At 37.4% G+C, this 16,827-nt stretch overlaps 2 protein-coding genes and 1 pseudogene across 4 annotated transcripts; 1 reads left to right on the top strand and 2 right to left on the bottom strand.

Annotated features, from left to right (window-relative positions):
• Window positions 1–169: 169 nt before the first annotated feature.
• LOC106301350 (receptor-like protein 12) lies at window positions 170–2,515 on the bottom strand. Its single transcript, XM_013737727.1, has one exon. The coding sequence runs from the start codon at window positions 2,513–2,515 to the stop codon at window positions 170–172; it is 2,346 nt and encodes a 781-aa protein (XP_013593181.1).
• Window positions 2,516–3,310: 795 nt separating this feature from the next.
• Window positions 3,311–8,940, top strand: LOC106332461 (protein ALWAYS EARLY 2-like). Of its 3 annotated transcripts, none has more exons than XM_013771017.1 (19): window positions 3,311–3,463; window positions 3,770–3,877; window positions 3,964–4,062; window positions 4,149–4,214; window positions 4,325–4,402; window positions 4,627–4,804; window positions 4,950–5,182; window positions 5,263–5,557; window positions 5,766–5,837; window positions 5,980–6,248; window positions 6,326–6,382; window positions 6,508–6,837; window positions 6,921–7,099; window positions 7,166–7,442; window positions 7,512–7,700; window positions 7,776–7,928; window positions 8,038–8,115; window positions 8,201–8,485; window positions 8,585–8,749. In XM_013771017.1, exons 2-19 carry the CDS (start codon window positions 3,782–3,784, stop codon window positions 8,747–8,749), a joined length of 3,099 nt encoding a protein of 1,032 aa, XP_013626471.1. In that variant the 5' UTR covers window positions 3,311–3,463; window positions 3,770–3,781. The 3 variants fall into 3 exon arrangements, with proteins under 3 accessions (XP_013626471.1, XP_013626537.1, XP_013626404.1); XM_013771083.1 differs by having other exon boundaries at window positions 3,316–3,463; window positions 3,967–4,062; XM_013770950.1 differs by lacking the exon at window positions 3,311–3,463 and having other exon boundaries at window positions 3,782–3,877; window positions 8,585–8,940.
• Window positions 8,941–9,956: 1,016 nt separating this feature from the next.
• LOC106340935 overlaps window positions 9,957–16,827 on the bottom strand; it is an 8,792-nt pseudogene continuing 1,921 nt past the window's right edge.

Below are 16,827 nucleotides of genomic sequence, written 5' to 3'. Positions count from 1 at the left end.
TAATCCAAGAATCAAGAAAAACAAAGAGAGAAAATATTTGTAAGAGAGAGTTTCCAAAAACAAAATCTTTGTAGTAAACCCTTTCCTAAATATTAAGAGTCTTCTTCTTAAATTTTCTAGTTGTCTAATACCATCTTCATCTCATCGATATTGGATAATTTTCCCAACATCAACAAACACTTTTGGTTACTACTATCTTATGTTTGCGTGAAGTCAAGATATGTCCAATCACAAATCCACAGAAAACACCAGGTCCATAAGCTATTACCGCTGCTATCCAGTTAACCACTTGCTCTTCCTTCTCTGCTGGCACTTCTAATACAGGATTCTTCACGTGAGTTTCTCCACATATGTCTTCAAGGCCGTATAGTCTGAGGTTGTCCATGAAGGAAGAACAACTCTGGCCTTGAAACTGAGTGCTTCTCGGCACTGGTCCTTCAAGGAGATTATGAGAAAAGTTCATTGTCGACACAAACGAAAGACCACCAAGATTTTGAGGGATTTGACCAGACAACTGATTCTTGGACAAGTCTAACGACTCGAGCTTTGTCAAATCCCCCAAAGACTGTGGTATGTTGCCTGTGAACGCGTTTCCCGACAAGTTGAGATGACGCAGCTCCTTCAACAGTCCAATAGACTCAGGGATGTTCCCACAGAAACTGTTTCCAGAGAAGTCTACGGTCTTGTAGTCTTGGTTGATCCTCTTAAACTCCATCTCCACTCCTTTATTAACTATCTCCATTGAGCTTATGTACAAGGCGGTAGCGTTCAGCACCTTCCCCATGTAAGGAACGTCAGAGATCATGAAGCTGTCGTCTTCAACCCCCACCGTGGTCATCTCAAGCCACTCGGAGAAGTAGAAAGTTGGTAACGTACCAGTGAAGTCATTATGCGAGACGTCGATGACTCTTAAGCTTTGGAACTTTGTAGACACGTGCGGTCCGTGAAACTTGTTTGATCTGAGGATGAGGACATGTAATGATGGTAAAGATCCTAGCCAAAATGGAAACGTGTCTTTGATTCTGTTGCTTCTCACGTTCAGAAGCTGAAGACGAGTGCAATGGATCAAGGACTTTGGAAGTTCTCCTTCTAGCTGGTTGCGGCTGACGTCAAGTGATATTAACTTGGTGGCGTTATTAAATATATCTGGAAGTGTCCCACTGAAGCTATTGTTACGTAGAACCAAATCTGTAAGAGAAGTTGTGGAGTTCTTTAAACATGGAGGGATTGAGCCGTTGAGTAGATTGTTGGACAAGATCAAGATCTCTACTGATGTAAGCTTGCAGATCCAACGAGGCAACGGTCCTTGGAGAGCATTTGAGCTAAGATCCAACCACTTGACTTGTGTTTTATCTAGAACTTGTGATGATGGTCCAAAACTGTTGAAAGAGTTGTTAGAAAATGCCACCATAGTCAATCTCCTTATCCAACTTGGTACTTCCCCTTCCATGTTGTTGTTGGTAAGGCAAAAGTATTCTAGTTTGAATAATTTTGATAGAGACTTTGGTATTGACCCATTGAGATTGTTGTAACTAAGATGTAACTCTTCTAGGTTATGGTATTGAGATATCAGTTCAGGGATTGGACCATCTAAGTTGTTTTGAGCAAAGTTTAGAAACTGAAACCTAGATGATGAAGACACATTCCTAAACTTGATAGCTCCTTTAAAATGGTTTCTCTCCAAGTTAACAGATATTAGAGAAGGTATTGTGAATAGAGATGTGGGAAAAGGTCCAATAAATGAGTTTTCACTCACATCAAAGTACTCTAAATTGTGTAATCCACTCATGTCAGGAAGCGTGGAGCCCAAGGAATTGTTTTGAAGATATAGTTCACATAGCTTTGTTAAATTGGCAAATGAAACAGGAATATTGCCACTTAGTTTGTTGTGGGAGAGGATCAAGTATCTTAGTTGGGTTAGGTTTCCTAGTGAAACTGGAACTTGACCTACTAAATTGTTACCCCAAAGATCAAGAACTATGAGACTAGAAAGGTTCCCTATTGAAAGTGGAATTTGACCTAATAAATTATTATGGGAAAGGTCAAGAAGTGTGAGTTGTAAAAAGTTTCCTAATGAAGAAGGAATCTCTCCATGGAGACTACAGTTTCTAAGGGATAGGCTATCAAGATGATGAAGTTTGAAGAGACCACTATTTGGTTTCAAAGAGTTGTTTAAAGAGATGGTATCAAGGTAAAGTGAATTCACCTTTCCAGATTTAGCATCGCACGTGATACCTTTCCAAGAACAGCAATCTCTACTCTTGTTCCATGAATGCAACGCTGCATCTAAATGAAACTCGTTTTTGAACTGGAGAAGAGCATCTCTCTGGCTGTGATGGCAATGATGGAGCGTAGGAGAAGCAAGAGTATGAAGAAGGAAGGAAATCAAGAAGAGGAAATAATACAAGGAAATTACTATACTAGAATAGCTATAAGATTGGCTTGGAATCATCATTGCCATTTTTTTTTGGTTTGTTTGCGTTTTGTGTGGTAAGTAACAAGTTATGATTCTCATAAAAAAAAAGTCAAGATTTTATTTGACTTTTGCAAGTCTTGCGTCAAGTCATATGGAGCTTATTTGTTCAAAATCTTTAAACTTCTATATGGTCCATGGTTTGTACTTTGTGCCATTTGCCATAGACTTAGTCCACATAAACCAATATTGACTCATTCCTTCAACCTTATTTCTTCACAGAGGTTTTTGGTTTCACGCAGTGGCAGAGCCACATGGTCAAAGGGTGGGGCAGATGCTCCGGATGAATTTTTAAAAATTCCATGTAAAATTTTGATAGTGTTCTTAATGCCCCGGTTGATTCCTTAAACAATTTTGATAATGCCCCCCCCCCCGTAACATTCAATTCATGTCTAGATCCGCCACTTTCACACTTGCTTATCTGGTTTACCAAGACAGTCTGATCACTTACAAACATCGCTTCCCAAATCAATATTTGAACATAACATTCATCATGAAGTTTGAAACCAAAATAGCTCTTGCGTTTGATATTCCTAGTCGAGTTCAGTTATCTTCTTTGACTAATCTCGTTGTAATTGGTAGAATATTCTGTGTCCTTGTCCTCTCGACTCTATGAGTATGGGCCTTTATGTCATAAATTTGAAATTGGGCTTCGTATTTGATATTGCACAAGAAAATAAGGGAAAAAGAGATGAAAATGACGAGTTCTTATTGGCTGTTCAAGTTTCGCGGCAACACCTTATATCACTCTCTCTCCTTTTTTTTTTTTTTTTTTTTTTTTTTTTTTTTTAATAATTACTTATCACTCCAAAAACCCTCGATTTGAAATTTATAATCGATCTCTCATTTTGAAAGAAAAGGCTCTCTCTCTCTCTCTCTCTCTCTCTCTCTCTCTCTCTCACTCCTCCCGTCTCCAACCCAAACCTCCTGCTTCGTCTCGCTCTCTCTATGTGCTTCGGCGTCTATTCCAATCTCCAAGTCACGTAATTGGTGAGTGAAATCGTCACTGGATCTGCTTCGATTTAGGGTTCTTCAAAGGTTTTTCCTTTTTCTTCCAAAACTTTTTTTTTTGGATTCTCTACAAAGCTGCGTCGTTTTGAATCCACTTCCTTTTCTTTTTTTCTCAGCTGGGTTTGATTGTAGTTTTTTGAGTTTCGATTTAAAAATGTTAACTCATTTCCTCGAATTTTGGCTCAAAGCTTCTGACTTTGTGAATAATTATCAATTTAGTCTCGTAAAGTTGTCTTTTTTTTATAACTAAGTTTCTAACTATATTTTGAGGTTCTTTGTTTTCAGACAAACGTGCAAATGGCACCGACGGTGAGGAAGTCGAGGAGTGTGAACAAGCGTTTCACCAATGAACAACCCTCGCCAAAGAGGAGCTCTAGAGAGAATAAGCTGCGTGTGAGTATTCTTCTTGACATTTTTTAATTCAGATGTGTTTCTACTACTCTGTCATGTATTAACTATCCTTTTGCTTATTGTGTTAGAAGAAGAAATTGTCTGATAAGCTGGGATCTCAATGGACCAAAGCAGAGCTTGAGCGGTTCTATCACGCTTACCGCAAGTACGGACAGGACTGGAGAAGGGTAAATTAACTGTCTCTAACTCGCATTCTGATGGGCATTAGAGTTCTTAAGACTGTTTTTTTTTGTTTGTTTGTTTGTTTGTCCAGGTGGCTGCTGCTATCCGGAATAGTAGGAATGTTGAGATGGTGGAAGCTCTCTTTAATATGAATAAGGTATGAATCAAGACACTCTTGTTTGTATCTCAGTTTTAATTAGTGTTCAATGTGGCAAGTTTCTTGTGAAACCTATATAACTTTGCTTCTTCTTCTTCTTCTTCCTCCAGGCATATTTGTCTCTGCCGGAAGGAACTGCCTCTGTAGCTGGCCTTATTGCTATGATGACCGATCATTACAGTGTCATGGTGAGCACTCTATTTAACTACGTGCTAAAGAATGAGATCTTCCGGTTGAAAATGTTACTGACCTCTAGTTATTAACGTTAGTAAGCAGTAAAACCGTTGACATTATCTAACTGTTAGTTTTGTGTTACCCTATGTGGCTAATCTGTTGGGGTCAGTTTTTTTATATTATAGATAGTTCTGTGGACTGGTTTGTATCCTATTCTTATGGTGTTTTTTTTTTCTAGGAAGGGAGTGGCAGTGAAGGAGAAAGCCCTGATGTTTCAGAAACACCGAAGAAAGAGAAAAAGCGCAAACGTGCAAAGCCTCAGCTTAGTGGTTCTCGAGAGGAAGTTGATAGAGATCATCCAGTTGCGTCGTCGACTGACGGATGTCTCAAGTTTTTGAAGCAAGCACGAGCTAATGGTAAAGTGCCTACGCTGTATTAACTCATCATCATCCTAAATATTGTTCTGGATTTGTTGTTGAGCATTTAAAAGATGTTCACCTGTCTAGTATCTGTAAACCAATACGTTCAAGAATGTGTAAATTTGATTTTTAATCCATGTAGGAACTCATCAACGTGCCACTGGCAAACGTACACCTCGTGTTCCTGTACAAACATCACGGGATGATGGGGAAGGCTCTACTCCACCAAATAAAAGAGCCAGAAAGCAGCAACTTGATGCCAGTGATGATGTTGAGCGTTATTTAGAGTTAGCATTAATAGAAGCATCCAGAAGGGGAGGAGGGTCTCCAAAAGACCTCAGCGACAACTCACCAATAAAGAACTGGGAGAAAATGGTAACTCCTGATCAGTTATCCTTTTATTTATTTTTCTGCCAAATCTTGATTTACTGAACTTAACTTTGTGCATTAACAAGTCGCGGACGAGGAAAGCTCAATCATGGGTGGGAAGTAGCCGAGAAAAGAAGCGTGAATCTGATATGGAAGAGGTTGGGGAAATGGAGGTTCCACGGAAGGGGAAAAGGGTCTACAAGAAGAGAGTAAAAGTCGAAGAAGCAGAGGGTGATTCTTCTGATGACAATGGAGGAGCAAGCAGTGCTACTGAGGGGCTCAGAGTTAAATCAAAGAGACGAAAGGCTGGTCGTGAAGCCTCAAGAGGGACATATTCACCGCGCAGCCCAAAGAACATAGATAACAAACTTACTTCCGGAGGTAATAACCAGTAATAGTTTAACTTGATGCCTCATTACAACTTCCAAAATTATCCCCAATGCATACTTATAGGCTCTTGCATATTTTTGTTTAGATCTTTACTATTGTGTGATTTGGATATTTATTTATCCTGCATTGCCCATTTTAAAATAAGTATCACCGTCTTCTTCAGAGTCTGAAACTTATTGCCTGTATTTTTCATGTGTAGATGAATTTGATGCTCTGCAAGCTTTAGCTGAATTATCAGCTTCATTTCTTCCTTCAGCATTGATGGAATCAGGTGAGCTATGTTTGGTTGAATATACCTGAATTTTTATGTTTTTTTTCTTTCTATATTTTGGCAATGAGTATGTAGATTGGGTTAAAAAAGAAGAGCCTGCCATTACTTTTTATTAATTTTACTATATTGCGTTGGGTTGCAGAATCATCTCCTCAGGTGAAGGAAGAGAGAATAGAAAACGACATGGACGAGAAACCTAGCTCACCGGAAGCTACTACGTCCACCAGCAGTCATGGGGGAAAAGCAAATTCAGAACCAGATGAGAGTCTGCTACATGCAATCTCTGCTATTGGGAATGCTGTTTACAATAGAAAACCAAAACCTTCAACGCAAGCTTCAACTGATTGTAATGCTGGGAAGCTACAGCCGGAACCTACTAGTGCTAGTTTAAGAAGAAAACGCAAACCAAAGGTAGCAAGATAATTCTTTTAATCTCCTTTTCTTTTTCATCTTTTTAGCTTAACATATGAATTGTTTTTAATTTTCAGAAGCTAGGAGATGAATCACCACCTGATTCTTCTCAGAACAAATCCATAAACAAAAAGGTATCTCTATATTGCTTCATTTGTACATTAAATTTTAATCTTAGTTAGGCTCTGTGATCTGTGATTACTATCCTTTGAATCAAGTTAGAGATCCTTGACATATAATTTGGTTTATTGTGTGACAGGAGTTAGCTAAAGAAAACCATAATATGAAGTCCTATCTTAGAACAAAACGCATTTGTCAAGGTCCCTCTCAGTCAAAACAGTTGAAAACTGCTAAGGAGTTGGAGGAATCTACTACAATGAGCGATAAGAAACATTCTGCTATGGATGTAGTAGTGTCAACTAAACAAGATTCTGATTCATGTCCAGCCACTTCACCACCACAGAAACCTCCAAACAGGCGTAAGGCGAGTCTGAAGAAAAGCTTACAAGAAAGAGCTAAATCTTCTGAAACCGTTCATAAAGTTCCTCGTAGTTCCAGATCTCTTTCAGAACAGGAGTTGTTATTAAAGGTGGAGTAGCCTCTAACTTCAACTTCTCTTATGAAAGCATTCAAACTCTGGTTCTGATATTTTTTTAAATTCCAATTTTCCAGGATGAGCTTTCTACTTATATGTCGTATCCCTTGGCACGTCGAAGGTGCATATTTGAGTGGTTTTATAGTGCTATCGACCATCCCTGGTTTGCAAAGATGGAGTTCGTCGATTACTTAAATCACGTGGGACTTGGTCACGTTCCAAGACTCACTCGTCTTGAATGGAGTGTCATTAAAAGGTTTGTTCAAGTTTTGTTATTGAGAGAACATTTGTAGATTTTAAAGCTTGCTCTTCTTTTTTGTAGCTCTCTTGGTAGAGCTCGAAGGTTCTCTGAGAGATTCTTACAGGAAGAGAGGGAGAAACTCAAGCAGTACCGTGAGTCTGTGAGAAAGCATTACACAGAGCTTCGAACTGGTGCTAGGGAAGGGCTTCCTACAGATTTGGCTCGGCCATTAGCAGTTGGTAACAGAGTCATTGCCATCCATCCCATAACACGAGAGATTCATGATGGGAAAATTCTCACTGTTGACCATAGTCAATGCAATGTTCTGTTCGATGACTTGGGCGTTGAGTTAGTTAAGGTAATTAATCTTTTATTATATATTGATGATAAGGTCTCAGTCGTTGAACCATTGTTTTTTTCTTAACAGGACATTGATTGCATGCCTTCAAATCCATTGGAATACATGCCAGAAGGTCTAAGGAGGCAGATTGATAAGTGCTTGTCCATGAAGAAAGAAGCGCAGCAAAGTGGGAATCCAAACCTTGGTTTGTCTGTTATATTCCCTCCATGTGGACTTGAAAATGCTGACTGTTCCATGAGTCCTTCTCTGAATCAGGTAGAGAGAGATGGATTTGACTATTTCTGAGTCAAACGCTTAAATTTTTTGCCTGACCCATTTAATTGTCTACAGGGTGATATGAATGCTCCTATTCTGCATGGTAAAGTATCAACCGACACTACTATCCCACATCAGACTAATCAGTCATGTATCATAGATTATAGCAAAGGACGAGAAGCTGAGATTCAGCGAGCACTTGCTCTACAGCATGCTTTAGATGAAAAGGTAATGAACTACTGATCTCGAATTGTTCATAGTTGTAGATATTGTGTCGCCCACGGAAACTCTACCTTCTGATTAACGTTAGTTAGCTTATATTTGTGCTGTGTGACAGGAAATCGAGCCAGAGATGCTTGAAATTGTCAAGGTTTCAAAGACAAGAGCGAAAGCAATGGTGGATGCAGCTATTAAGGTATTTGATTCATCCACTTTCATATAATCTAATCTCTTGTAACATACATATGGTTTGCTAAGTTGTTATCACTGGACGTTTCTAGGCTGCATCATCTGTGAAGGAAGGAGAAGATGGCATCAAACTGATCCAAGAAGCCTTAGACATGATTGGCAGATATCAGCCGTTGCGCAGCTCTATAGTCAAACAGGAAGAGGAGCATGCAAATGGAAGCATTGAACATCATCATCACAACCCATCTCCCTCAGACGCATCAAAACCTATGGCTAACAACGATTTCATCGCACAAGATGGTTTAGCAGAGAAAAACGAGGCTCAAATGCCTTCAGAGTTAATCACGTCCTGTGTTGCCACTTGGATCATGATTCAGGTAATGGAAAAATTGCTTGGAAGTATCACTCATCCTAAAACTGAGTCAAACTGCATTGTCATAGTAAGACATTGAACTTTGCTTTCTCGTGACTTGCAGATGTGCACGGAGAGGCAGTACCCTCCAGCTGATGTAGCGCAGCTTATGGACACAGCAGTCACAAGCTTGCAGCCTCGATGCCCCCAGAATCTACCGATCTACAGAGAAATCCAAATGTGTATGGGACGAATCAAGACTCAAATCATGTCTCTAGTACCCAGTTGAAAATGCCAATTCACTTGGGTTAGTGTTTTTTTTTTTCCATTCTCCTTTTAACTTAGAGTAGATGATGGCATTATCACCTGAGAAAATGGTGTTAGAGGTGAATGATGGTAGTTTGCACCATTGGTTCTGTAACTTAAAATCTGATGCTTATGGTTTTTATTATAATATTCCATGAATGTCCTTTTTGGCCACTTTCAACTCAACTAGTTAAAGTCAAACATAACTGGAAATGTTACAATTGGTTTCAAAATAAAGCAAAAGATTAGACAAGCAAATGGATTACAAAACATAGAATGTTGTTTCCCCACCTTACGTTTCTATCATCAGGAAGCTCTTGTTAAGCACCGGCTTGTAGGCAAACGGGTCACACCTGTTGACTATAAGGTTCTGTGCTAAGTTCCAATCATCATCGCATAGTCCATGTACGTCTCTAGCTCCATCTTCAGTGTTGTAAACTCTCTCTGTTCCAAACATATGTTTATCTTCTTCCCAACAAGATTCTCCTTGGGGGTAATGTACTTTCTTATCTCAGTGAGAAACATGTTGATCAGAGGCTCTTCCTTATCCTCAGTGAGAAACATGTTAATGCAATTAGATTATTGACGTACGTAGCTTTTATAACCACAGCAATCTCTTTTTATTTTTCTCATCATAAAGGGTATTAAGTATTAACTGGATCCAATGCCAGCCTTGCTCGGACTGTTACCAACAATCCGACCCGGACGTTCATATCTTTCATTTCCATAGTGCGCTAATCTAGGTAGGGATTATTGGTTGTTGTATTTTAATGGATTTAAAAATCCGAACTAAATCTAGTGTTATTGGTTCTGTGATTTTCAAATCTATATTAAAATCATGTGTTATTGGTTTAATGATTCATAAATTCTATATCAAATCAAGTGTTATTCAAATTAATGATTCATAAATTCTATATCAAATCAAGTGATTCATAAAAAAAAGGGTTCATATTCACCAAGTGACTTGCGTTTTAGTATATAAAAAATAAAAAAAGTTTTCATTGGTTCGACTCGACTGAGTGGCACGATTACAATTGTTCTACTCTATTCCTGGGAGTTGCCGGGTAAATGTATATTCCTGGGATTGCCGGGTAAATGCTAATCTTAGAAAATGTTACAATTGTTTTCAAAATAAAAGCAAAGATTAGACAATCAAAAGGATTACAAACATATTAAGCTTAAACTCTTGTTTAGATTGCACGATGAGGTTTCTCAAGCAATGCTGAGAGATAAACCTCATCCTTTGACTTAGGTGAAATAGCGCACTTGTGTTTCTTGTACCTAAACTGCAGGAACATGTACATATAGTCATCAAGATCCTTCTTGTTACAGAAGAATCTATCAATCCACAGTAACCCACCTGGTCTCAGCACTCTATCCCAGTCATACAACATGAAATCCATCAGAAGAAGATCAATCCAACCGTCCATTAAACCAGCAGTATGAATCATATCCATAGTATTGTCGAAGAACGGTAGCCTCTGGTTCAAAGAGATGTACATAGGGATCAAACCTCTTAAAGCAATCATCTCACTGAAAGGAGCTCCCAAGTTTAGAGCAGTAGTGACAACAGTCACATTCTTCTCCCTCATTCTTGCTGCAAATGTTCCTGTCCCAACACCAATGTCTAATCCAATCCTAATCTCTCCTGCCTTCACTCTCAGAACATCATCAATCTTGAAATCAGCTAACAAAGTGCTGTTTGTGACCCACTTACCAATCTCTTTCTCCATCTCAAAACATCCGATGCATTGCGTGTAACCTCTTTTAGGGTTTTTACTTGACAAGCACGTGAAGTTCCTGCACCGGTAGTTTCCCCACCTTAAGTTTCTATCATCAGGAAGCTTCCAATCATCATCGCAATACGCTCCAACGTTTATACTAGGATGAAAAAATTGTCAAATTTTCTTCTTTTTTTTTGTCACTGAATTGTCAAATTTTCTATTTATGTGATTTGGGTTGATATTTTCAGTTATTTCATTCTTGGTAGCCAAGTAAACTTAGGGTTTTGGTAACTAGCATATAAGTAAGTTTGTTTCACATTTATTCCTCATCTTTTTCCTCTGCAGCAGTTTTGGTCTCTGAGGTGAGTCTCTCTCTCTCAAAATCCGATCATGTATTTGATGGTCTAACTTTCGAGAGTGATTTTGCTTTGGTTTATATCGGCAGATAACAAGGATCTCTGTGTTTCTTCTTTCAGGCATTTAAAAGAGACAACATATCATCGTAAGCTTCTTTTTCTGCCACCGTGGTTATGCAGATCTGAGGAACTAGTGTTATCTTCTCACTTATTGTCCATTCTCGTTTTTTCATAATGTTTAAACTCAATAGAGATTCACGATTAGATCTTTACTGTGATATAATGTTCTAGTCGAGGATCAATTTTTTTTTTGTTATTTATGTTTCTTGGTTATGTGCAAGTCTCCTTTTATCTCTCATAAAAGTTTCCATGAGCAGGTAAGCGATAATGATTCCAATTTTTTTGAGGTCCGGCATGCCTCACTTAACTCGTGGAGTAACTAGATCAGTCCGTAGTGTTTCTTCACGCAGAGCCCCAGTTACCTGTGTGTATATTCTATGATTCCATCTCTTTTAATATTCTCGAACTTTAATTCCATCTCTTTTAATATTCTCAGACTTTTATTTATGACTATTGTTTCATTTACAGTGGATGAGATGAAAAGGCTTCTCTGGAAGCCTGTAGTTTGTATTGGTAATAAATTTAGATTACGTTTCCGTTAAAAATAACACACAAGTCACTTGACATTCACTTGACGTTTTCTTTTCTCCGTAGTGGCTGGCTATGTTCTTGTCGTTGGCGAAATAAGAGACAATAAAAGAGACGACCTCATAAGAGAAACCCACGAACTAGCAAGGGACGCAAGAGACGCAAGAGAAGCCGGAGAATCAAAAGTTAGATAACTAATTATGGATGTTTTGTTCTTTTGAGACTCAAAAAATAATCCTTTATATATATTATGCGTGTTTTTGTGAGCAAAAACTTATACACTGATATTATGGTTAACTTTGTTTTATTAATGATCTTTTTCCAGTATCATATGATTCTTTTTACTAATCAACTCCAACACCACCGCTTGTATCATGGTCGCATCATCTGTAAAACCCACAAAACAGTCCAGGCACCATCTAATTGTGCATGGACCAGCGGGAAGATCTTACTATCTATATGTAAGCGCATCATTAATTAGATTGATCTTATCTTCAGCTATCAACCCAATCAAGTAATCTCAATTTGACCACTTGGTCATGTCTCTTGTTTGTTCGGTCATTTAAAAAATTGTCACGTAAATATATATCCCTTATATAATAAAACAAAAGTCTTTTGACCAATAAAATTAAAATATTTTTATATTTTTCAAAAATTAATAAAAACTAATTAATCATCAACAATAATAGTTAAAATCTGAATCCCTTACAAAATTAACCAGTTGTAAAAAAAACTCTCTAAATATAAAGAACTCCACGACTCCTATTATCATGATATGATTTCAAATTATTTCATATTCTCAATAATTGTTCAAATTACTAATTTTCACCTCTGTTTTCAACTTCTCCACAGTTTTCTCTTTTATTCTCAATCTTTTCATCTCACATCTTTCTTTTTGGTTTTGAGTGTAGCATCAAGAACCGATATAGCTTTACAATTTCCTTTTTGTTCAGATTGTCTTTTTTTTTCTGCTTCTCGGACTAATACTCATATTCTTTTTGTATGATTCAGTTTGAATTTTCTTATGGATTTTCTCATAGGATGGAGCGACAAGACTGCGAGGTTAAAATATCAGACCATGGAAACACTGAAGGTAAATATTTTAGCACTTTTATTTCAGTTAACACAAAGTTTTTTTTTTTTTTTGAAAAATAGTTAACAGGGAAATTTTTTATGTTATTGAGTTTCTTTGAACATTTTGGTTTTATTATGGATAAGACAAATAAAGATCTGAACAGCACTCGAAAGGGCCGGCTGAGGAGGGGGACAAGCAGTGCGACCGCTCCGGGCCTAAGCTTGTGTCCCCCGTATATTAATAGATAAGAGATCCAATTTTTTAAAAAAGTATATTTTTATATTAAAAAAATTATAAATATAATAAAAAAAATTGAAAAGGGCCCAAAAATATTTGATATGCATATAGTTTTATTTTCATCACAAAATATATAAAATATTACTGATTAAATTTAAAAATATTTTAAACATTATCTGAATATAAATCTTAGAAGATAAAAAAAACTTTTTACCCTAAAATCCATAACAATGTTAAGCGGGCCCTGGCACTCGGTGTTCACGGACGTTGCTTGGAACTCATCAACTGAGGAAGCTGGTCTGGGATGGATCATGGACGATGAGATCTCGGCATCCCAATACTCAGCGACGTCAACTCATGTCACCTCGCTCCTCTTGGCAGAAACTTTAGCGGTGCTCGCTGCTATGGACTTTGCCCTATCACATGGTATCGATTCAATCGCAGTTCTCTCTGACTCTCATATACTCATCAATACAATCAAGAAGAAGGTGATGAAGCTTGGGATTTTTGGAGTACTTTGTGATATCTACCACCTATCTACCTCATTCAAGTCAATTTTGTTTAACTTCGTTTCACGATCAAAAAATGTATTAGTAGATGCCAAGGCACAACAAGCCTTTTGGGCCTTGAACCTTTCTTAAGTCTTTTAATGGAAATTTAGAGTTTGCACAAAAAAAACGACTAGCTACTCTTGCAAAAGAAAAAAATGTAAAGATGGCATACTGGTGCTGCTTGCAATGAGATTAAGCTTATTGTTGCTGTTAGTTGTTATAAACTTTAGATGTATACACAATTTCTTGAATTCTTTTCCGTAGGCAGTACGGGCCCAAAACCTAGTATATATATAATAAAAAATTTCATTGATGGTTCGATTCGATTGAGTGGCACAATTACAAATGTTCTTCTGAAACCATTTATAAGGTGCAGCGTAGTTCGAGATCTCTTTCAGAACAGGAGTCGCTATCAAAGGTGGAGCCTCTAACTTCAACTTCTCTTATGAAAACATTCAAAATCATGGTTCTGATATTTGTTTTATTCCAATTTTTCAGGATACACTTTCTACTTCTCTGTCGTATCCCTTGGCACGTCGAAGGTGCATATATTCGAATGGTTTTATAGTGCTATCGACCATCCCTGGTTTGCAAAGATGGAGTTCGTCTATTACCTAAATCTTGTATAGGACTTGGTCACATTCCAAGACTCACTCGTCTTGAATGGAACATCATTAAAAGGTTTGTTCAAGTTTAGTAATTGGCAAATGCTCCCAGAGAATATAGGTAGCTTTTTAAAAAGGTTTGTCTAATCCATTAATTGTCTACAGAGTGATATGATTGATCCCATTTTGCATGGTAAAGTATCAACCGACACAAGTAGTCCACATCAGACTATAATAGATTATAGCAAAGGACGAGAAGCTGAGATTCAAAGAGCACTTGCGCTACAACATGCTTTAGATGAAAAGATAATGGGATTCTGATGTCTAATTGCTCATATAGGTAGATATTAAGTTAGCTAATATTTGTGCGGTGTGACAGGACTTAAAATCTGATGCTTATGGTTTTTATTATAATATTCCTTGAATGTCCTTTTTGGCCATTTTCAACTCAACTAGTTAAAGTCAAACATAACTGGAAATGTTACAATTGGTTTCAAAATAAAGCAAAAGATTAGACAAGCAAATGGATTACAAAACATAGAAAGTTGTTTCCCCACCTTACGTTTCTATCATCAGGAAGCTCTTGCTAAGCACCGGCTTGTAGGCAACGGGTCACACCTGTTGACTATAAGGTTCTGTGCTAAGTTCCAATCATCATAGTCCATGTACGTCTCTAGCTCCATCTTCATAGTGTTGTAAACTCTCTCTGTTCCAAACATATGTTTATCTTCTTCCCAACAAGATTCTCCTTGGGGGTAATGTAGTTTCTTATCTCCAAACATGTTGATCAGAGGCTCTTCCTTATCCCAAATAGTTACATCTGATATTAGATTAGATAGTATTATTGACGTACGTAGCTTTTATAACCACAGCAATTTCTTTTTATTTTTCTCATCATAAAGGGTATTAAGTATTAACTGGATCCAGTGACAGCATTGCTCCGACTGTTACCAACAATCCGACCCGGACGTTCAGGTCTTTCACTTCCACAGTGCGCTAATCTAGAAGTCTCCGCTTGTCGCCCAGACAAATGTCTCTACCAAGTTACGGATCTTTCACCTTCGGTGACGTTTGAAACCAACAGGAAGGTTAGGCGAACGACGTCGCTTTGGGCTGTGGAACCGCCGTGACTCGTCTCCAGACTCAGGCCTATAACTCGCTGCGGTTAAACTCACCGCGAATCTGAAGAAGGGAACGTCGACCATCTCTCTCTCTCTTCGAATAACTACTTGATCCTGATAGCCGGAACGTTCTGCTTTGCTTTTTTTCCGACGTCGTCGTCCTCCATCATCATCGGGAACGTATCACTTACGATCTACCGAATAATCTTATCGAAACTGTCAGCGAATAAATGCTAAAAGAAGTGGATGATTTTTTTTTGGTGAACAACAGAAGTGGATGATTAGTAGTAGTTTTACAGCTATATCAGTAGTTACTTCTTTGTAATGGAAAACAAAAATCTTTTGTAAGTATGAATTTTTCTTTACAAAACTCAGTTTCAGCCCCTACTTAGGTTGAATTTTTAAATTCACTCAAACTTTAGAACCAATCAAAAATAATACATAAATTATTAATTATAAAATATTAAATTAAACAAAAAATAGCTACAAAAAATAAAAACATATACCCTAAACCATAATCCTAGACTCTAAACCCAAATCCAAATCCATATACCCTAAACCATAATCCTAGACTTTAAACCCACATTATATACCTTAAATTAAAAAATAGACTATAAACCTAAACTCAAGTCCTATACCCTAAACCCCAGTCCTAGACCCTAAACCCAAACCGTAAACCTTAAACTCAAATTATATACTTTAAATCCAAAACCTTAACCTTATCACTTTTGTGCCTTAATTAATTTTTTCATCATATTTTGGATCAAGATGGCTAATCTGGTCATGCCATAAGTGTTTATTTCGTGGTGAACCATACTGGTTACCATGGCTTTATGCCTCTTTCATACTGATCCTTAGCATAGAATAAATCAGTAGAAAATATAGGTATAGGCATTAATTAATTTCTTTATAACTCAATGGGTCTGAATAATGTCGTGTCTTTTGCCGTTTGTCAGTACCAATTAATTGATTTCAAGTGATTGTAGGAATGTAAAGTTGAACCTATACAATCAAGATGAAGTTAAATCTATGCGAGAAATCAATCTATCAGTGAACTGACTCATTAGTCTACACCCAACAATTGATTTTATGTGATTACAGGAAGGTAAAGGTAAACCTATACAATCAAGGTAAATTTAAACCATGCATGAAATCAACTATCAGTGGACTGATTACCCTTTTATTAAGGCTTTATTTGTTATTTAATCAAGAATCATCAAGCAAGACCAAGCAAGATAATATATAAAAACAAAATCGTGAATCATCAAGTAGGTCAAAAGCAAATCACAAAATCATAGACTTAAAATAAAATTATCATGTCGAGATCTTTCTTTTAGTCAATGTATAAGCCGGCCTCACAATCTATATTACTCCACACGGCTTTCTTGGATTCATCCTGATCCAATGCCTCAGGATATCTCATCTCACTGTTTTTTTCTCCAATGCATATTTTCTGAAGTTTCTCAAATCTGTCAATGGTATCTTTAATTTTCTGCTTTCTTTGCTCAGTTGCCAATAGGTATGACAATAGGTCATTATAGGTTGTGATTGTGAAACCTTTAGCTGTATATGATAGCAACCGATCCTTTGGATCGAATGTGGAATATGTTTTATACAGTAGATCATTATCTGTAACCACTTCATCACATAGTTCAAGACTATGGGCGATTTTCATTAGAGCAGAATCGTATTCTTCCACGGATTTAAAATCCTGGAACCTGAGTATCTTCCAATCATTCATGGC

This window comes from Brassica oleracea, chromosome C1 (assembly GCF_000695525.1).
Source record: "Brassica oleracea var. oleracea cultivar TO1000 chromosome C1, BOL, whole genome shotgun sequence".
NCBI classification, from domain to species: domain Eukaryota; kingdom Viridiplantae; phylum Streptophyta; class Magnoliopsida; order Brassicales; family Brassicaceae; genus Brassica; species Brassica oleracea.
Note: the sequence above shows the minus strand (reverse complement) of the source record. Positions and strands in the feature narration are given on the sequence as shown.